This window comes from Dromiciops gliroides, chromosome 2 (genome assembly GCF_019393635.1).
Source record: "Dromiciops gliroides isolate mDroGli1 chromosome 2, mDroGli1.pri, whole genome shotgun sequence".
Taxonomy (NCBI): Eukaryota; Metazoa; Chordata; class Mammalia; order Microbiotheria; family Microbiotheriidae; genus Dromiciops; species Dromiciops gliroides.
The window spans coordinates 109,097,021-109,119,015 of NC_057862.1; the positions used below are offsets into that span (position 1 = coordinate 109,097,021).

General features: G+C 45.9%; 1 protein-coding gene across 11 annotated transcripts in view; it reads left to right on the forward strand.

Annotated features, from left to right (window-relative positions):
* Nucleotides 1-21,460, forward strand: part of SH3PXD2A (SH3 and PX domains 2A) — a 332,613-nt gene extending 311,153 nt beyond the window's left edge. For all 11 annotated transcript variants that reach the window (XM_043987986.1, XM_043987989.1, XM_043987987.1 and 8 more), the window contains 4 exons: nucleotides 6,742-7,076; nucleotides 9,111-9,160; nucleotides 15,603-15,722; nucleotides 19,236-21,460. In XM_043987986.1, coding sequence (XP_043843921.1) covers nucleotides 6,742-7,076; nucleotides 9,111-9,160; nucleotides 15,603-15,722; nucleotides 19,236-21,197 — 2,467 coding nt within the window. In that variant the 3' untranslated portion in view covers nucleotides 21,198-21,460. The remainder of the gene's footprint in view (nucleotides 1-6,741; nucleotides 7,077-9,110; nucleotides 9,161-15,602; nucleotides 15,723-19,235) is intronic.
* The last annotated feature ends 535 nt before the right edge of the window (nucleotides 21,461-21,995 follow it).

Here is a 21,995-nt window from a genome sequence, read left to right on the forward strand (position 1 = left end):
TCTCAGTTTCTTCATTGGTAAAATGAGGGAGGGTCAGACTAGATAGGCTTTGAAGTCCCTTCCAGCTCTAAGTCTAAGGTTGTACCCATTTTCCCCATCTGTGAAATGTTGGGGGTCAGCCTAGATAGCCTTTGAGCTCTAAACCTAGGATACTATGATCTTACCTGAGTTCAAATCCAGCTTCAGATACTTACTAGCTGTGTGATCCTGGGCAAGTCACTTAAATTCTGTTTGCCTTAATTTCCTCACCACACCTACCTCCCAGGGTTGTTGTGGGGATCAAATGAGATAATAATTGTAAAGTGCTTAACACAGTGCCCGACACATAATAAGTGCTATAGGACTGTTAGCTATTGTTGTTGTTACTATTATTGTTATCCTTTCCCAGACAGCTAGCTCTAACCTTTTTCTCATTCCCTGGTCCTCTGAGACAAGAAACGCCCCCAAACCTATGACCCTGATGCAGAATAGCTTCTCCCTCCAGCACCAGGCTTGAGCTTCAAGAAGTCTGAATGATCTGGGAAGCAGCCCCAGTTCTGTTTGTCTTGCTGTGTGACCTTCTTCCCTTCTCTGGGCCGGCCCCCTTTTCCTATCTGTACAATGAGGAAGCTAGATGAGCCATCCCTTCCCTGCAGTTCTAGCTTTCTCTAAGTCTACCCTATGAAGATCTGTTCCACCTTAAGAATGCTGACTCGGGCCCCCTTAAATGTGATTTCCCGACATTCCAGGCTCGGTGTTCATCCTCATTTCCTGTCTGTTGCTCCATCTCACTCCTTTTTCCCCCAGTTTCCTCCATCTCTGGAGGGATTCCAGGGCTCTCGAGCTGGAAAGCAGATGTGAAGGAGACCAAGTGGAGATCAGATGCACGGAGGCACTTCTCAATTCCCAGCCTGTCTTTGCTCAGTATTTACCTTTGTCACTGTAACTCTAGAGACAAAAATCTGTTTTGAGGCCTGAGGCCAAGAGAAGGGGACCTGGGTCCTCATTCTAATTCTGCCATGTGGATGGGCCTCAGTTTCCTCCCCTGTAAAATGAATATTCGACTAGATGATTTCTAGATTGTCTTCTAGTTTTAACAGTCAGTGTTCTATTCAAAACCCCTAGCTAGAGCTGCTTGAACAGAATTGTACATTTCTCTGAGTGGGATCCAGGACTGGAATTTTTATCAAGATTTTTCCTTCTGTCTGGGCTTGCTCCTGTGTATTTTCTATGTTAAAGGCTGACCTTTACATGGCCACAGACTGACCTTTAATCTTGTGCCTACCCTGGCCTTTAACTCCAGCTACAGACTAAGCACACTCATCCCCTAATCTCTGCCAAAGATTGACCCCCTGACACAGGCTTCCGACAAACCCTTTAAACTGATGGTAGTCTGACCTTCAATCTTGAGCCCAGGACGGCCTCTGACCCCCACCACAGATCTACCCCAAACCTGGCCCCAGACTGACTCCTAACTGAGGCCTCCCACTGACCCCTACCCAAGCAGGTGACTTCTGTGACCAGCGTCCCATCCCCCCTCCTCTCCATAAGCTGTCAGAGAAGCCAGGATGTTTGACCATATGCATGGTAACCAGGCTAGGCCTGCTTTAGGTGGAATCGCTGAAGTAAAGGGGCTGTCTAGTGACAGAAGCTCAGACTAATACATTGATTTAGGTTCCCTGACCCCAAACAGGGAAGTGAATACCCAATATAAGTGGCTGTGCCAGCCTTTCAAATCAATGGTCAGAAAGATTTTGGGGGAATTTTGCCTAAAACTTTCCTGTTCCAACAGTATTATTATTGCAAGTGACAGAAAAAGTAATTCCTGACATTTTTATAATGCTTTATTTTTCCAAGAGCTTTCATGCCCATAACTTTCCATTACTTCATATCCATAACTTAACCACACATCTATGAAATAGGAAAGCAGGCATTTACATGCCCATTTGACAGATGAGAAAATTGAGGTTCAGACTAACCAAATTATTTGCCCCGGTGCCTAGACAGACAGACAGGATTCAAACTCAGATCTCCTTACTCCTTTCTCAGGGCTGGAAAGAGCACTGCAGAATTCCATCATAATGACATAAATGTGGTCCCTTAGGTGGCCTTCCTCCAGGTGAGATGAAGGTCCCCAGACCTGAACAGCATAGACCAGACTATTAGGGAGCCTGGGACAGACTGGCCCTCTCTCTTCTCAACCTGTGTCTTTCAGTCTTTAGCAGCTTGTAGATTTCAGGCTTTATGTCACCAAGGGCATAGACACAGGAAAAGCGCTTCTGCTATCGATTGGAACTCTGTATCTCTGTCATTTGAGAAGAGGCCCAGCCGGGGCCTCGGGAGACCTGACTGCTGGTTCCAGTTCTGCTTCTCACTCACTGCACAGCCTGGGACCAATCACTGGCCCTTCTCTGTGCCTCAGGTTCCTCCTACGTAAAGTGAGGAGATTGGACTACATCTCTCTGAGGTCCCTCTCAGATTTCCCAAAATGATCTTTCTCCCTTTTCCCCACCACCCTGGGCTTACTCCTGTAAAATGAAGATAATAATACTGCTTACCTCCCAGGGTTGTAGTGAAGATCAAAAGAAAACCTATTCATAAAGCACTTAGTCTAGTGCCTGTCACACAATAGGTCTTTTTTTTTTTTTTGGTTGGGCAATGAGGGTTAAGTGACTTGCCCGAGGTTGTACAGCTGGTAAGTGTCAAGTGTCTGAGGTCGGATTTGAACTCAGGTCCTCCTGACTCCAGGGCCAGTACTCTATCCACTGCACCACCTAGCTGCCCCTACACAATAGGTCTTTTTTTTTTTTTTAGTGAGGCAATTGGGGTTAAGTGACTTGCCCAGGGTCACACAGCTAGTAAGTGTTAAGTATCTGAGGCCGGATTTGAACCCAGGTACTCCTGACTGCAGGGCCGGTGCTCTATCCACTGTGCCACCTAGCTGCCCCCACAATAGGTCTTAATAAATTCTTGTTTCTTTTCTTCCAGGCCCACCCCTGCATTTTGATCCCTCAGTCCTTCATCTATTGGTTGTGCTGTCTAGCAGCAGCTGACTGGGGCTCCCAGTTCTAACGGCTCCCCCTTTACCACCCTCTCTTCCAGCCTGGCCCATCCCAAGCAGAGGGCCTTCTGACTAACCATAGCAGTGACCTTCAGCCCATCCAAACCTCATCTCAGGGCTATTGTGAGCCCAAGACAGACAATGGATGACAAAGCCATTTGGATGAGAATCTCATTAGCCTATACTTTAGAAGATGCGGAATACACCAAGTAATGTCTTTCATTCCATTAACTAGGCCTATAGAGGCCTTTTCTGACTTAGGAATGGACTTCATACTTCAGCAGTATGTGTATATAAATCTGTAATTTAGAACTCCTCTCGTTGCTTTCTACAGTTAGACGGGACCTTTGATATGCTCTCATCCAACCTCCCTCTCAATGCCAGAATTCCTCTCTGTTCAAAGACCTCCATTGAGGACAGAGTACTTGCTTCTTTAGAGGCAGCTAGTGGTTCAGTTCCCAGGCCAATTCACAAGGCTTATCAATCTCCTATTGGGGCTGAGCAATAATACTCCTAATACCAGCCCAAATTCTAGTACCTGGGAGCAAAAAGACATGTGGTACAGGTGGGAGGAGGAAGAAGAAATACATCCCCCCCACCCCTTCTTTAGAAGCAACATTTTAAAAATGGGCAGTTGGTCATTGGCTCTTCCCACCTCCCTTTCCATACTTCTCTATCACCTTCCATTGCATGTTCCTCTGGGCCTTGAGCCACCTACCCAAGACCCTACCTAGGCCTGTTCTTCTTCCTCCCCGCCTCCACCCCACACTCCCTGAGCCTCTCTCCATAGACCAAAAATGATCTGAATTATTCCCTGAGCACTCCCACTCCCAGTAACTTCCTAGCGCCCTCCATGCACACTTACCTAATCCCTCCCCACCCCTACCCCCACCATTCCCTCACTATGGTGGCTGGGCTTGATAGCAGTGATGAGGAAAGACTGGACAGACCATACTAATCATCCCAGTCTGCCAGAGCAATTAGGAATGACTAGAGACCTGTGTTCCCAGGATTATGTACATTTTTAAAAAGAGAAACCTGTCAAAGTTTTTGAATGGGAGAGTAGCGTGTTAGAAGTAGTGCTTGAGCCCTACAAGTGGGAGATGGAAGAAGGGTTGTGGCTTCAGAAATCTCCAGTCTCAGACAGCTTGTTGTCCCCAGGAGCCCTCGTTGTGCTGATGTCAGGGGATGCACTGAGGTCCCCCTGCCTTCAGAGGGGAAACCTCTTCTGGTGATATTAGAGAGCACAAATACCCAGCATGCCTTGCTCTCTACTGAGGGCTTAGTCCTCCTATCTTTTACCTTGATATGACTCTGGATCCTTCATACTGGGGAAACTGGAGCAAAAACATTTTTGTAGAGTCCCATGGATTCCCTTCCAACAGAGTCCAAAGTAACAAGATGGAACAAAGACAGAGGGAAACTAGAGAATCTCTCTCCCTCCTATTAGCCTTTCATCCTGTTTCCTTCTTAGAAGCAGCTAATATGGTTCATTGGATAGAACTCTGGGCCTGGAGTCTGGAAGACCTGAGTTCAAATCTAATCTCAGATACTTGCTGCTAGCTGTGTGATCCTGAGCAAGTTACTTCACCAATGTCCGCCTCAGTTTCTTCAACTGTAAAGTAAGATTATAATAGCACCTACCTCCCAGGGTTCTTGTAAGGATCAAATCAGATAATGTTTGTAAAGTGCTTAACATAGTGCCTAGCATATAGTAGGTAATTAATAGATGTTTGTTTTCTTCTTTCTTCCTTCCACTGTTACCCATTCTCCTTTATTCTAGCCTTTCTCTCTGGTTTATGATTATTTGAAATTGTGGCAGGAGCTGGTGGGCTTCTGGCCTGAGAACATAGCCTCCCCCACAGTCTTAAGTGTAGCATTAGCTTCTCATAGTGTTAGAAACAACCTTAGAGGGCGGCTAGGTGGCGCAGTGGATAAAGCTCCGGCCCTGGATTCAGGAGTACCTGAGTTCAAATCTGTCCTCAGATACTTGAAACTTACTAGCTGTGTGACCCTGGGCAAGTCACTTAACCCACATTGCCCTGCAAAAAAAAAAAAGAAAAGAAACAACCTTAGAGATCACCTTAGAGTCAAACTCCCTTATTTTGTAAATGAGAAAATTGAGGCCCAGGGAGGTGGAGTGACTTGGCCAAAGTGTAGATCAGTGACTAGCAGAGTCAGCATTTGAACATACATCCTCAGACCCCATCCCTTGTGCACTCTCCTATACCAAGCAGCCTTCTCATGCAGCCTGCAAGAATGAATGATTACTCGACTCAGCCAGTCTAGACAGCTGATCTGTTGTTGTCTGGGTCCCCTAGTGAAGTCAGTGCTCTCACCTCATCTCCCCGTGGCAGTGGGCCAATGGATTAGGAGAGCTTGGGAGGTGTGTGTGTGTGGGGGGGAACTGGAAGTGGGAGGTAGAACACAGGGACTGCCCACAAGAGGGTCTTTTTATAGCACCAGTTCCCTTTGACCACAATTTCATTCACAGGGAAAATCAGAATTGACAGATTCTGCATATTTTAAAACTGTAGAATTTTAGAATCATGGAATCATGAAAAGTTAGAGCTGGAAGAGTCCCCAAGTTTTCTAAGCTCAAACATATTGTGAACCAGGCAAATATTTCCATTATCTACTGAAGACCACTCTTCCCTCTGCACCTTCAGGACACTGGCTTTCAGCAGGTCAGGGTGAGGGGACTGGAATGGAATACAGAGAGGAGAAATTGAGGTTTTGGAAAGTTTACAGATTTTAAGAAAAAAAAGATCTCAAATAGTAAAATTTTACAGACAGGTAAAATTTAGGAAACTGAGACGCAAAGAGAATTAATTGACTTATTATTAGTAGACAGAGTATTGGATTTGTAATCAGGAAGACCTAGGTTCAAACCCTATCAAGTACTTATTAGCTGTGTGACCCTGAGAAAATCATTTAACAGTGCTATGCCTTGGTTTTCATATCTGCAAAATGAGAGTTTGGGCCTTAATGACCTCTAAGATCTCATCCTGCTCTATAACTGTGATTCTGTAATCCCTTGGTCACATAGCCAGTAAGTGTCACAGGTGGGATTTGAACCCACAGCTTCCTGGTGGCTCCATGTCCAGTTCTCTATCCCCTAAACCACAGTACTAGAAGGGGATATGGCCATCATGGAGAATTTTTAATTTAAAAAAAATTTTTTTTTTTGGTGGGGCAATGAGGGTTAAATGACTTGCCCAGGGTCACACAGCTAGTAAGTGTCAAGTGTCTGAGGCCGGATTTGAACCCAGGTCCTCCTGAATCCAGGGCCAGTGCTTTATCCACTGTGCCACCTAGCTGCCCCACTATGGAGAATTTTTACATATTTTACTGAGCTGCATTTAAATGGTATGGCTTGGCCATTGCCAATGCTACCTTCCAAGCAACCAAGGTTTGAAAACCATGGGGTCTCATTTTTAGCTGCCATATTTGTCTGGTTTGGGGGAGAAAAGGCACATGAAGAAGGAACCAGGAAAGAGTTTGGGGCTACTATGCTGTGCTTTCTGTAACTTGTAACAGTTGTAACTTATAACCATTCTCTGGGATCTGAGCAGCTACTTCCTGCTGGAATGAGAGTGGGTTGGATGCATGGGGGCCTGTGAGCTCTAAGGGGCTGGGCAGTTCAGAGGCATAGAGCCCAGGCACTAGTGTGTTCATCTTTAGTGTTCTCCTTGCCACAGGTATTTGGGAAAAGAGGGTTGGGCACCAGCATCATACCTGAAAAAAGCCAAGGATGACCTCCCCACTCGGAAGAAGAACCTGACAGGCCCTGTTGAGATCATCGGTAACATCATGGAGATCAGCAACCTATTGAACAAGAAGGCATCTGTTGACAAGGAGGCCCCTGCTGACAGTGAGGCCCCTGAGGCACCTGTCACCAAGAAGGAGATTAGCCTGCCTATCCTCTGTAACACTGCCAATGGCAACACAACGGGCTCTCCCGAGAAGCCGGGCTCAAAGCTGGCACAGGGATCACCAGCCGTGGCCAGGATCGCACCCCAGAGAGCACAGATCAGTAAGAGGCTTGCTCCCTCCCCTCTCCTTCTGCTTCCTCCATGGTCATTACCCTCAGCCAAGAACGTGTGGCTAGGGAAGCCAAGGCCTTTGGTTTCATCTTGGAATGAACTTTGAACTTCACTCTGTTCCCTAACTTCATTCTGACCTCTCAGTCCCAAAGACTGGCCCCCCAATTCTAGCCATAGAATGACCCCTAACCCTAGCAAGACTGACCTCTCACCTTATCTAGCAATATGTCTTTGTTCACAAAGGGGTCTGAACAAGAGAGTGTATGTGGCTCAATGAGATCCATCCCCCTGCTAGAGAGCTCCAAGTGCATGTGCTATTGACCATGAACCAGTCGCCTCTATCTCCAAATGAAAATATCCTATTTTTGTGGCTGGCAGATAATGACATCCCTACAGAGAGAGAAAGAGGGGTGTGTGTGTGTGTGTGTGTGTGTGAGTGTGTGTGTGTGTGTGTGTGAGTGTGTGTCTAGCCCTTACAACCAAAGCCAGATGACTGTGTGACAGTCTGCTGTGGGTTTTGCATGCTGGTGCTGATGGGAAGCTCCTTCCTGAAGGCAGCATGTTTTCCACAAAGAACACATGTTCCAAACCTAGTAGGCGAATTCTGTTAGTACCTGCCATCTTCTCTTGGGAGCCCTGGCTACAGTCCCCATAATGGAGAACAGCCCAGGCAGTGGGATAAAAGTCAGAAAGGCCCAAGCTGCCCAACATTTGAGGCACAGCAGTCGAGTTGTGGAGGAGTGATGGGAGGTGGAGGACTTCATTCTGGAAATTGGAAAAGCAGCTGTGGCCCAGGGAAAAGCAAACCCTTCATCCCTTGCCTCTGGTGATGTTGTTGAAATAGTAGGGTCATAGCCAGATCATCGTGCTGGAAGGGTCCTCACAGGCTCTCTTGACCGATCTCCTCATTTGACAAAGGAGAAAAGAGAGGCTTAGCGGAATTTAGTCATTTTCCCAAGGTCACACTTTGCTTCTTCAGTTTTCCAGTAGCACACACTAAATAGTCAGGACTTCATTACTAACAGCCATTACTGCTCCCTGGGGTCTTAGTCTAGGTATGTCCTTAGAGGTCATCAAACCACAAAAGGGGAGAGCGTGCAGAAAAGAAAGAAAAAAATAATGTGCGTCCTCCATTTTTGTTGCACCTACAGCTTTCAGAACAGATACACTGTGTCCCAAAAGTCTTAGTGCAAATTTAAGTTTTAACAGTTATCTGGATTAAATATTATGAACTCTACATGTACATATGTTATGTAGATTAAATGTGATGAGCTGTCAGTAGAAAGAGATGTCTCATCTCTGAGACAGAAAGACAATCGTATTTAATCTACATAACAACCCTGTGAGATAAACTGGGCAGGATTATTATCCCCATTTTAGAGATGAGGAAACTGAGTCTCAGAAAAATTAAGTGACTTGTCCAAGGTTAAGAGGCAGTATTCAAACACTGACCTCCTGATTCCTAATCAGAATTGCCCACTGCTATCACAAATGCTCCACAGCAGACTTTTATTTTATTCTCCAGAGGTTTTTGGTCCCCCATCCCATTGCTCTTTCCTTTTGTGACATGTAAAGGAAACGCTCCCCTCCACAAGTACTTCGCTGCATAGAAGAGACAATATGTGGACTGTGTAAAGCATAGCACAAATCTGCATTGCTATTGTTGTTACTGTCCTTATCATCATTGTGGTTCTTTGTAGGAATTAAGAAATAGTCTAAACCATCCATTTCCTCCCACCCATGGCTACTTCTAGCTTCTTAGGAAACAGATCTTCTATACTGAGGGATTAGATCAGTACCTGAGGCCAGGGAAAGGCCAATTTGCTTCAGTCTCCCAGCCAAGTTAAAGTGTTCAAAATCTGGAGAAAAAGTCAGTTTCTTTGGTCCCAACCCACACTAGTGGCTCATCAGTGCCCTTCTTTCTTGCCCTGTTTCAAAATGAGAGGAAGGGGAGAGGTTGGGCTGAGATGCAGAAGCTGCTCATAGTACTATTCAGATTTCTAAAGATTTATTTCTTGTTTCAGGTTCCCCAAATCTAAGGACAAGGCCCCCACCACGCAGAGAATCCAGTCTGGTTGGTATTTAATTTTATTTTCCTACTCTTACTTAGGGATCATAGACTGTTAGATCCAGAAGGGGCTTTAGAAATCATTTAGTCAACTCTTTTTTTTTTTTTTTTTGGTGAGGTAATTGGGGTTAAGTGATTTGCCCAGGGGCACACAGTCAGTAAGTGTCAAGTGTCTGAAACTGGATTTGAACTCAGGCCCTCCTGACTCCAGAGCCAGTACTCTACCCACTGCACCACCTAGCTGCCCTGTCAACTCTCATTTTATCAAAGATGGAATTTGAGGCTCAGAGAGGGGAATTCACTATCCAAGGTCACAAAATTAGTTAGTATCGAAGTAGCAGAGAGAAATCCAAAGCCTAGGTCTCTGCCTTCAAAGAGCTGGCCAGTCAGAATCATAGACTGAGTTGGATGGGGCTATCTAGTCCAACTTTCTCATTTTATCAATGAGGAAATGTAGGCATGGAGAAGTTAAATAACTTTTCCAGGCTCACACAGCTAGTAAGTATAAAAGGCAGGATTTAAACCCAGGTGTTTCTTTCTGATTGAAGACTCATCTTGCTGAGTTCAAATCTAACCTCAGACTTTTGCTGTGTGACCCTGGACAAATCACTTCACCCTGTTTGCCTCAGTTTTCTCATCTGTAAAATGAGCCAGAGAAGGAAATGGTGAACCACTCCAGTGTCTTTGCCAAGAAAATCCCAAAGGGGGTCAGGAAGAGTCAGACATAACTGAAACGACTGAATAACAACAACAACAACAACAGAATTTCTGACTTGAACTCCACACTTTATCCTCTACTATCCAGAGTCTCGTGACTTCTTTGTGCTAAGGCCAGGCCCAGAAGTAGGGTTTTCTGGTTCTTTCTTTGTTCCTCTGCTCCTTCACCTGACGCAGGATTGATGTAATGTCTGCCATTCACAGACCTGAGGTGGGAGCCAGAGATGGGACTTTTTGTGGGGAATGAATTTTGGTTCTCTCAGTTCTCAAAGGCAAAGATGTTTCTGTGTTCCCAGAAGCATGGCTGAGGGAGTTGGACATAGGAGCTAACATACTTCTAAGAGGCTGGGTCATGGAAAGAAGACTCCAACACTGAAACTCCGGGGGCCTGGCTGGAGGATTTATCACTCAGAAACCCACTGGATTCTCAACCTAAATAAAGACAGCTGTAGTCACCCAGCCTGGCAGACATAAACATTTAGACTGGACATCTCAAGTGTCCCGCCAGAGTGTTTACTAGGCTCTAGAAATGTGGATGCTGGCTATATGGGCCTAGTTCAAAGGCCTTTGTATTTCACCCAGAAAAAAAAAAAATATATATATATATATATATATACACACACATACACCAGTAATAAAGTTAAACTGCCAAGAGTGAACTGTAGGGAGAGACCCTGGTGGCAAGGGATCCCCTGAGACAGAGGAATGATGAGGGACCCACATTTATAGAGATTGCTCTGCCCGGTGATCCCCTTCCTTAACAGGCCCCCTAGCTTCTAGAATACAGAAAGCTCTTTGACTCTGCCCCTAGAGGAGTATAAACTGCTGTATCCACACACAAGTCTACCCCAGATGGCCTTTGTCCCTACTGAGCCAGGCCTGGGCATCCCAGGGACAGTCCCAGGGGACTTGACAAGGTATTGGGATCATAAATCTAGAATTGTAAGGAGCCTCAGAGACCAATCTGGTCCACCTTGCTAATTTCACAGATGGAGAAATCAAGACCCAGAGAGGTTAACTGATTTAATGAAGGTCACACAAGTGACATAGCATCAGAGATGGATTTTTAATCTTGACTGAATAGAGTTCAGTTCAGCAAACTAAAAGTTTCCCCTCACTAGGGCAGGACTCTGGGACAAAGGACCCCAGTGGGCAGTATCCCTGGGCTTTTTCCCTAGGGGGAGGAAGTTGTGGGAATAGAAGAAAAATGAGAATAAAAAAGAATGTGAGACAGAATCCAGAAATGAGTGGCATAACTCTCATACCCAGGTGGGCTATTTGGAGTTGAGATATAGCCAGAACCCAGAAGCTGAGGGCAGAACATTTCAAAGGACCTAACTTATATATCCATGACAAATGTATAGGTGAGTCCCTTTCAGGAAAAAAATAACTTATGATGGTTGTGCTGACACAGCAGAAAAATTAGGGGGTCAGATTGGAGAAAGATTTGCCACTTAATACTAAATAGGAAGCATTTGCTTTTGGTCCCTAACTCCTTGTTGTAAAGGATGGACAGTGATGGGAGTAGAGAGACCACATACACGAGTCTAGGGGGTTACTGCCCATCTTGGAAAGGGAGATGCAGGTTCAGGACCAGGACCAAGCAGGCAAGCTGGCGTCAAGGCACCACCAACAAGGGGCAGTAGGTCAAAGGTCAGGAAAGCAGAGCAGGGCTGCCATTAGGAACAAGGAGCTCTTTGGGAGCTGAGAGGGAGGGAACACAGGTACAAGATACCAAGAAGGACCTTACCTACCTGGAGCTCCTTTTTAATTAGTCTTGTCAAGTCTGAGAGTTGGAAGGAATCTCGGATGGCATCTAATCTAACCTGTACAGGATGCCATTAAGAGCAACAACAATAACTAACATTTATATAGCACTTTAAGGTTTGCAAAGTGCCTTAGAGATCTCATTTTAGATGCTAATATTATCCCCATTTTACAGATGAAGAAACTGAGGTGGGCAAAGTGTTCATTGACATACCCAGGATCAAACAGCTAGTATCCGAAGCTGAATTTGAACTCGAGTCTTCCTGATTCCTAGTTCAGTAGCCTATCCACTGTACCAGCCAGCTGCCTCTTAACGGCATTCCCGTGGTCAGCTCAACCTTTACTTGGATTCTATTCTAGAGTGAGACCAACCCAAGCCATGCCTATACAGGAAGAGGCAGGAGGAGCACTAAGGAGGCAGATAGGTGGGCCAGTGAATAGAATGTTGGACTTGAAGTCAAGAAGACCTGAGTTCAAATCTAGCCTTAGGTACTTGCTGGTTGTGTGACCTCAGGCAAGTTCTTTAACCTTTCTCAGCCTCTGTTTCCCCATCTGTAAAATTGGTAAAACTTAAAGTGTTTCATAAATGTTAGCTATTATTATTAGCTAGTTCTTATTGACTGAGATGGAAAATGTGTAGGCAGGATGAATTCAAAGCAGGTACATAGATTTGAATACAAGGAATGTAGGAAGGCTTCTCTTACTCTGCTGGGCTTGTGGGAAAGATGACATTCAACTCAAACAAGAGACTGTAGCCATCAGAGTGAAATAAGCATTTATTAAGCACTGACTGTGTCCCAGGCACTGTGCTGAGTACTTTACAAATTGATCTCCATCAATACATCCCACTGGGTAAAACCATAGGAGCCCAGATTTAGATCTGGATAAAGGGATTTTTCACCCCATCTAGTCTAACTGCCCCCTCAGTTTATAAAGAAGGAAACTGAGGCTCACAGAGGCAAAATGTCTCAGGCAGATGGTCTCTGGCAAAGATGGGATTCAGAGTACTTCTCCCCACTACCCATCTGGCTCACATTCTCAGCTGCATGGACTGTGCCTCTTTCTGTTCCCACTGCGAGGTGCGCTGCTGAATGTTGACTTTTCCTCCTGAATCTCTCAGCCCTGACTAATTATTTTCGATTAGACTTTATTTTGGCAGCAATGCTGCAATTAATTCCATACTCACCAAGCACACATGGAATGCTTGGGCAGCAGGCTGGCTGGTTCCAATTAAGCCCATCGAATCCCTCCCATCCAAGGGTCAGTGCAGGCCAGACTAATGCCTCGGTCCACAAAGCATGTGCATGTGTGGAGCACCATCATGCACCTTTGGAGGGCCTGTGCATGGTCTCCTTCCTCTAGTGTAGAGCCAGTCTTCCCATGGCCATGGGAGAAAGAGTCCTGGCTGGGAATCAAGAGATTTGGGGTGTCCGATTTAGAGCTGGAAGAGATCTTTGAGCTCATCTAGTTCAGTCCTCTCTAATTTTACAAATGAGATAACCGAGGCTCAGAAAAATTGTTACCTGATCCCACAGCTAATAAATCATAGAGCTGTGATTCAGAACCTTCTTGACTCCAAATCCAGTGTTCTTTCCAGCGCACCTGGTTCTTTCACAACCCCACCTCTGTCATATGCATGTACACACACACACACACACACACACACACACACACACACACACACACTACTCCACTGCCCCGGCAGGATCTGATCCATAATAAGCATTGCCCTGACCAGACCATGCCCAGACCAGACTCTATGGGCTTTCTCCTCCTTCCCTCATTAGTGACCAATTCCCAATCCCCTTTCCATAGCCACTTCTTAACCTTATTTTCTGCTTTCAGAGGCTATCAGTCACTGAGCCTTTCCTCTCCTGGGGCTGTGCACTGTCAGCCTTATCTCTACCTGGGGAATGAATGGCTTTCACCTCTCTTAAGAGAGTGTTGGATGCCAGGGCCCTTGATGTCACACACTCCCTGTGTAGGCAGGGCCAGTGACACCATATTCATCAGGCATTGGGCAAAGAGCTTTCCAAAAAAAAAAATAGCCATTTTTCATAGACATCTTTCTCATGGAAATGATGCACATTTAAACTGAAAACAATTCACATTTTTTTCATGGTGACACTCAAGGTTATCATCATGAGCATAAACAATCATACTGCAGGCTCTTGCACAGTGATGCTTCAGAACAGCTTCTTGTGTGTGCTCTGCAGGGCTATTTGCCCCTACTTAGATGGTGGGGGTGAAAACCCGGGATGGGACAGGACAGGACAAAAATAAAACTTCCTACAGAATTGGATACAGAGGGGACCTTAGTTCAGAAATGTCAAACACGCTGTGAATACAACCCCAAACCTTCCTAGTGCAGCCCAAACCAGCCAGATTAAGGTTTAATTGGGAAATCTTGAACAAAATAAAAATGCAGCCAGACATAGATAATGTTAATAAGAGGTTTTCTCCACTAGCATGTGGCCCACAGGGATCCTTATGTACGGTTTGCTAGTCACCCCCCTACCCCATTTTTATTTGAGTTTGACCCTGTTGACTTAAATTATCTAATTCCAAACTCCTTCATTTTAGAGGTGAGAAGATTTAAGAGCTATTCAATGATTCTTCCAGTATCACAGAGAAAAGCAATCTTACAACTCATTTAGACCAAAACCTTCATTTCAGAGATGGGGGAACTGAATCGATTTTGTCTCCCTCCTGTGCCATCAGCTGCCACTTGGGCTGCTGGATCTTATCTACAGTTATCTGATGCAGGGCCTGAGGTCACTTCCTCAGCTGTCCTAGGGAGCAAAGTATATGAACTTCCCAACGGCTGTTTTTCTTCTTCTGGATTCCCTGCTGTGTCCCAGGTTATTCACACTGCTGGAAGTCTGACCTTCAGGTGCTTGGGGCATTATGGTATTGTAAATAATTATTTCTATAGCTCAAATGGGTCAGGCGTAAATCCATTATAACAGTGGGGGCCTCCTTGACCTAGTAAACAGGTATAACTCACATGATGTTATCCTAACCAGTGCTATGTTACAATAAAATCAAGATATTATAGCCACATGCCTGATGTAAGCCTCCCTACAGAATATTCTTAGTTTCCCCACCTTCTGCCCAGCTCAGCTCCCTCTACTCCAGTGACCCTGTACCTTCTTTACCGTTGGTCTCTTTCTGTTGATTAAACTACCCCTGGGCAGGATGGTTCTTCTGCTGTCCTTTACGTGGTACTAAGTCACAACGTTATACCAGGTGTGTCTGGATTTGAAGAATCCTTTTGCCAGGACAGAAGGCTCCAGGTGATATGACTCATGTCTGGGAGTCCTTCCTCCTGAATTAAAGCCAAAATAACACATGCCATCCGTCTCATCCCCTGTCTAGTTGTGCGTACGAGAACAGCAGCTGATATATATATGGAACTTAATCCTTTACAGAGGATTTATATATACTGCCTCATTTTTTCTCCTGATAGCCTTAGGAGATAGTATAAGTACAAGGTGTCCAAAAGTCTCTGTGCAGCTTTAAGCTTTAAAAATACTTTTCAGTCTAGAAAATGAAGACTCAGGGATCGAGTGACTTGCAGAGGTTAGGATTGGGACTTGAGTCTGTGCCTGTCTTTCCATTCTTTCTTTTATGCTAGATCACCTCTCTGGCACAACACCAGTCATCTCTGCTTCCCCTGCTTTCCCCTGCCCCTTAGAGGGTGAGTTAACTTTGCTATTCTGCATCTTTCTTATTACCGTCACAGCTCTCAGTGGAAGATCATAGTAGTAATGAGAGCTGTCACTAGGAATTTTTGCTGCTAGGGAGAGTACCAGTTTGTCCCATCCTAGTTATGGCTCTGCTAGCAAGAGAAGAAGGGATAATTTGTGGTTCATTAGCCCTCTATGGTTTCCAAAGCACTTTCCCCATGACAACCCGGTGAAGTAGGTAGATAACTAACTGAAGCTTTCTCTGTGGATTGCAGGGGTTCCAGCTGCCAAAGCCACCAGAGCCCCCTTCTGTAGAGGTTGAGTACTACACCATTGCTGAGTTCCAGTCTTGCATTTCAGATGGCATCAGTTTCCGGGGTGGACAGAAGGCAGAGGTAATTGTCATAAGTGTGGCTTTGGCCCATGGCAAACTTGGGTTCCCAGATCGGTTTTGCTTCTGGAAGTAACCTTGAGATTCTAAGAGAAACTGTTTTTCAAAGCACTCTGACATCTTTTATTTGATCCCACATAGATAGGATATCAGAACTAGACGGCACCTTTGTTATCCCAAATGGGCCAGATCCAGCCCACTGCCCGTTTCTGTATGGTCCATGAGCTAAGAATGTTCCCCCCCACCACCACCACATCTTAAAATCAAGTCTTATTGTCTTTAAAAATGTAAAAACAGAAAAACATTCTTAGCTTTTGGACCTGAGGCTCTAGTTTCTTAAACCCTACTGATTTAATCCAACCCCCCTAATTTTATAGAGTAAAATGAGACCCAGAGAGATAAAGTCACTTTGTTCCAGGCAACAGGTCTGTAGGGTTAGTATTGTTATTTTGATTTTAGGACCTTAGGGAACTCATTCCCACATGACTAGGCCCAGGGAAGGGAAATTACTTACCCAAAGTCACAGAGACAGCAGAAGAGGAGCAAAACTGAGCCTAGAATCTATGATTCCTGATTCCCAGTCCCATATCCTTTTCTCTGTATCCTACCATTTACCTTATGGTAAGAAAATGGTAATGGTATGGTAATAGAAAGGACATTGAATTGGGACTTATGAGCCTTGGGTTCTAATCCTAACTCTATTATATACAGACTTTCTCTTCCTAAACCTAGATTTTTTCCCCATTTGTGAAATAAGCCAAGGGTAAAATTTTTGTCTTACTTTCCTTACAATAAATTAGTTTGTTAGCACCTATTATAAAAATAGCAGTAATCAGGGGCAGCTAGGTGGCGCAGGGGATAGAGCACCAGCCCTGGAGTCAGGAGTACCTGAGTTCAAATCCGGCCTTAGACACTTAAATACTTACTAGCTCTGTGACCCTGGGCAAGTCACTTAACCCCAATTGCCTCACTAAAAAAAAAAAAAATAGCAGTAATCATTGACACCGCGCCCCACCTCCACCCTGGAAATTGCTTTGTACACACTTTGTATTTAATTATCTGTGTGCATGTTCTTTTCCTCTAATGGAATATAAGCTCCTTGAAGACAAGAACTATTAAATTTTGGTCTCCTTGTATCCCCCAGCACCTAGCACAGTACTGGGTGCATAATAAATACTTATTGAAGGAATGAACAGTAACAGCTGGCATTTATACAGCTATTGGAAAGTCCTATGAAGTACTTTATTCATGTCACGCCCACAGACCACAGGTGTTGCCTTGGCTCCATCTTAGCCTTTCTTGTCTTCTCATTAGCTCATTATCTTATCTTCCCAGGCCCTCCCCTCCTGCACACTTCCCCATTACTGTCCAGAGCACCACCATCTGCCTAATTGCTCATGCTCAAGACCTTGGTGTTGTGGAAATTTATTTTGATTTGGGGACCCTACCTTTAGGCTGAGATTAGAAAGCCTTAGGCCCTCAGGGTCTCTCCCCCTCCTCCTCAGCTTCAGCTGAGCAAAAAAGCCCCGTGGGCTATACAAGATGCCAGGTCAGACAGCTGGGGGGGGGGGGGAAGCCCCCAGCTCCCTCTGACCTGAGCGAAGCTATCTGAAAGATAGCCTGTGCTGAAGCAAGTGAAGTGGGAGTGCATCCCCTCCCCCAAACCAGCCGCAGCCCTGGCTGGCGGATTAGCTTGGTCTGTGGGGGCGAAGGAAGCCCCGAGATTTGAGTGGAGAGAAGAAAAGGTGTATATAGACCTGGGAGTTAGGAGAAAAAAAAGAAGAAGCAAGGAGGGGGCCTGACTAGAGGAAGACGGACTAGATAGACTAGGAGGAGAGAGGCTGACTAGAGGGGAGCCCGGACAAGGACGGAGGAGAGTTCAGTTTGGAAAAGGAGCGATGGGGCTGACAAGGTTACAGATAGATAAAGATATATACACACACACATATATATACACACATAATAACATTAATCCTATTTCTGCATTAATCCTGTTACAAGAGAAAGAATCAGAGCAGTGATGCAAAACCTCAAAATAGAAAAAAAAACCAACAGCACTGAATTATTGAATAGCAAATCTGAAGTAGAAGAAATTTCTAGGGGTTGGAGAAGTCAGGGAAGGTTTCCTAGAATCCAGCAAATTGTTCTCAGTCCTGTTCCTCCTTGACCTTTCTTTGGTATTAGACCCAGTTGACCAACCCCACCTCCTTTTCTTTTCTTCCTTAGCTTCTGTCACATTACTCTTCTGCTTCTCCTCCTGGCTGACTTCTCCTTCCCATCTCCTTTTCTGGCTCTTCAACCTGTAGCCCCAGTAAAGGGCCGGCATCTCATGAAACTGTCCCATAGCTCTAGCTGGCTGTTAAACATCTCCACCCGGGTGGGATGCTAGCACCTCTAACTCAACATCTCCAAGGCAAAGGTCGTTATTTTCTTCCCTGTATTTTCCTCTCTTCTCAACTTCTCTAATTCTTTTGAGGGTGAATACCATCTTCTCAGTGACCCAGGTTAGAAACCACAAAGTCGTCTTTGGCCCTTTCCTCCCCCTCCCCTCCCACAGGCAGTCACTTGCCAAGCCTTGTTGACTATACCTCTCACATCCATCTCTTCCCCACTTATGTGGCTACCACCCTAGGTCAGACCCTTATCACATTTTGCCTGTAAACTTTTAATAGCCTTCTTACTAGCTGCCTTGACTATGATCTCTTGCATCTACAATCCATCCTTCACACTGCTGTAAAGATAGTCATTTAAGACTAGCTTCCTTATATTTGGCATTCTCTCTCTCTCCTCCATGTATTCATACCCGAAATGCACTCTCTACTGGTCTCCAACCATCAAAATCCTTTTATTTCCAGGGCAAATGGGCTTTCCTACCCTCCTCCAGCTACTAGTGTCTTCCTCCTCTGAAATGCTTTCCCACACACTGTATAGATCTTGTATATGTCTACTTATGGACATTTTGTCTCTCCCAGTAAAATTTAAACTCTTTGAGGGTAGAGACTGCTTTTGCCTTTCATGCTTTTCCTAGTGCTTAGCACATAATGGACACCTAATAATGCTTGTTGACTTGCTGATTCTTCTAGGATGCCTTCCCCATTATCTCCCCTTCCCTCCAATTAAAAGTCTTCTCTCTTTCCTTAGAGCACTTTGGTCCAGTCATTTCTCCTTTGCCCGCATCATTCATTCACTTATATTTTGCTTATCTGTTCACATAATAATTCTCCTGCAGTAGAAGTCCTTTCACAACTAGGACAGTGTCATTTTTGTCCTTTCGTCCCTAACAAAAGGCACTGTATCCCAAACACAGTAGTCATTGAATACATATTGAAAAAGAAATGGAAGAGATGGGACATGAGCTAAGTCTTGAAGGCATTTGTGAGCTTGAAATGAAATGGGACATGGAATAGGCTTGGAATGTGGATGCCACATCTAGATATGGAAGGAAAATCCCAGATGATCTATCCTTGTCCCCAGTAGCCTTGTAGCTCACCAGCCTATTCCTTCTCTTTTCTCCTAGGTCATTGATAAAAACTCGGGTGGCTGGTGGTACGTGCAAATTGGAGAGAAGGAGGGCTGGGCCCCTGCATCATACATCGACAAGAGAAAAAAGCCAAACCTCAACCGGAGGACCAGTACTCTGACGCGGCCAAAGGTCCCTCCCCCCGCCCCTCCCAGCAAACCGAAGGAGGCTGAGGAGGGATCATCCAGCACCGCAGAAGGGCAGGACTCCCCCCTGAAGCCCAAGTACGAGGAGCCAGAATATGATATTCCTGCCTTTGGCTTTGACTCTGAGCCAGAGTTGGGAGAAGCTCCTGCAGAAGACAGCTCTGGGGAGAAGCGCTCCTACCAGCCCCGGCGATCTTCTCCAGCATCTTCCCTGCAGAGGGCCAAGTTTAAGGTGGGTGAATCCACCGAGGACGTGGCCCTGGAAGAAGAGACCATCTATGAGAACGAGGGATTCCAGCCATATGTGGAGGAGGCCAAGGAATCCAGTGGGGAGGCTGACTCCCTTAGGGGCTCCCTGCTTTCACTCAACAAGAGAAGCTCCCCCAAATCATCCTTCATCAAATTTAAAGCAGAGAAAAATGCTCAGCCAGAGCTGGGGAAGAACCACTCCACCGCCTCTTTCTCTTCATCAGTGACCATCAATACTACCTACTCCTCCTCTTCTTCCTCTTCTTCCTCCTCCTTATCTAAAAATGGAGACATGAAACCCAGGTCAGCCTCAGATGCTGGGTTACGAAGCCCTCCCAAGGGTAGTGTGAAAGAGGTGGCTGATCCGAAAGCCGGGCCGAACCTGTGCTCCAGAGCCAAGCCATCGGTCCGGCCCAAACCCTTCCTGAGTAAAGGAGAATCCCAGAGCCAAGAGAAAATGGATATCAGCAGCCTCCGGCGTCAACTGAGACCCACAGGGCAGCTCCGAGGTGGACTCAAGGGTTCAAAGAGTGAAGACTCTGAAACACTTCCCCAGACAGCATCCCAAGGATCTGAGGAGGGGTCTAGGAGAGGTTCAGCTGACTTCATCACTCCTCCCACCCACGCCCACCCTTCCCCCAACAATTGGACCAAGAAAGATCAAGAAAAGGATGTTCAGGGCTCCTCCTATATCACTTCTGATGCCTACCAGAAGGTCCAAGACTCAGAGATCAGCTTCCCTGCTGGTGTAGAGGTGGAAGTCTTAGAAAAGCAGGAGAGTGGTTGGTGGTATGTGAAGTTTGGAGAACTAGAGGGCTGGGCCCCTTCCCACTATCTGGTCCTTGGAGAAAATGAACAGTTGGAATCTTCCACAAAGGATCTGGACTTTACTTCTGCCAAGACCAAGAGGAATGAAGGTAAATCAGACAGCTTGGAGAAGATTGAGAAGAAGGTTCAAGCTCTGAACACCGTCAACCAAAGTAAAAGAATCACACCACCCATCCCGTCCAAGCCACCTGGAGGCTTCTCCAAGACCTCTGGACTAAGCAATGGGCCAGTCAAGATGAGGAATGGTGTGAGGCAGGTAACCGTGAGACCTCAGTCAGTGTTTGTGTCCCCACCCCCCAAGGAGAACAACCTCTCCTGTGCCCTGCGGAGAAATGAGTCCCTCACTGCCACAGATGGTCTCCGTGCTGTCCGCCGGAATTCGTCCTTCAGCACTGCTCGAACAGCAGCTGGGGATGCCAAGAGCCGGTTGGTAGAGAGGGCAGGAAGTGAGGGCTCTGACACATCATTGCTGTCCACCCAGCGGAATGGGATCCCTGTATCCACTGTCCGGCCAAAACCCATTGAGAAGTCTCAGTTCATACACAATAACCTCAAAGATGTATATGTCTCCATTGCAGACTATGAGGGGGATGAAGAGACTGCAGGATTCCAAGAGGGTGTGTCCATGGAGGTGCTGGAGAGGAATCCAAATGGGTGGTGGTACTGTCAGATCCTAGACAGTATGAAGCCCTTCAAAGGATGGGTGCCTTCCAACTATCTAGAAAAAAAGAACTAGCCGCGTGCAGGGAACTTCTCTGGGCTATAATTCTGCTTGCTTCAGTTGCCTCCTGGTAAGAGAACCAAGATGAAACCAAAACCAAAACAAAACAAAACAAAAAAGGAAGAAATCATTTTAAAATGGGGAAATAAAACCAAGGGTGATGGGTGACCAGAAAGCTGTTCTTCAAATTTGTGCACCACGGCTGAATGGAAGGGTGTTCAGGGACCCAAATGGAGGGTGAATGGTTCATAGGTTTAGGAAGGAGGTGAGGAAGAGAGCAGGAGAATTGGGGGTGGGGGGTGGGGGGTGGGGAAGAGGGTGTTAAAGTGATTGATGTCCACAAGCATTGAATTAGGGTGGGGAAGGGAGAGAAGAAAAGAAAAGAAAAGAAAAGGGAATTTGGACTTGGATGATGTCACTGATGGGCTGTGTGAGATGGGAGCCCCCTGGCAGAAGCAAGGCTTTGAAGAAAAATTGTGATGTGTGCCTTTGACCGATAACCTTGATAGGGTGGAGGGGAACTCCAGGCCTCTTCCAGTGTGGTGCCCCATCCTCCCTCCCACTCTGATCATAGCTAGCACTTGGTTATGGAACACCACTGGCATCTCACCACCAAAAGCACCCGTGGTAAAAGATGATTTTATTTGGGGGGTACAGGCTATATCTCTTTCTTCATTCCTCACAAAAGAGCTTTCAAGGATGAGTTTAATCTTCCAGGCAGCTTTATTTAAGGAGGTGGGGATGGGAAAGATGACAGACCAGGGCAGGGTGAAGTCTAGAGGCTTTGGAGCCTGGAGAAATCATGCATCTAAG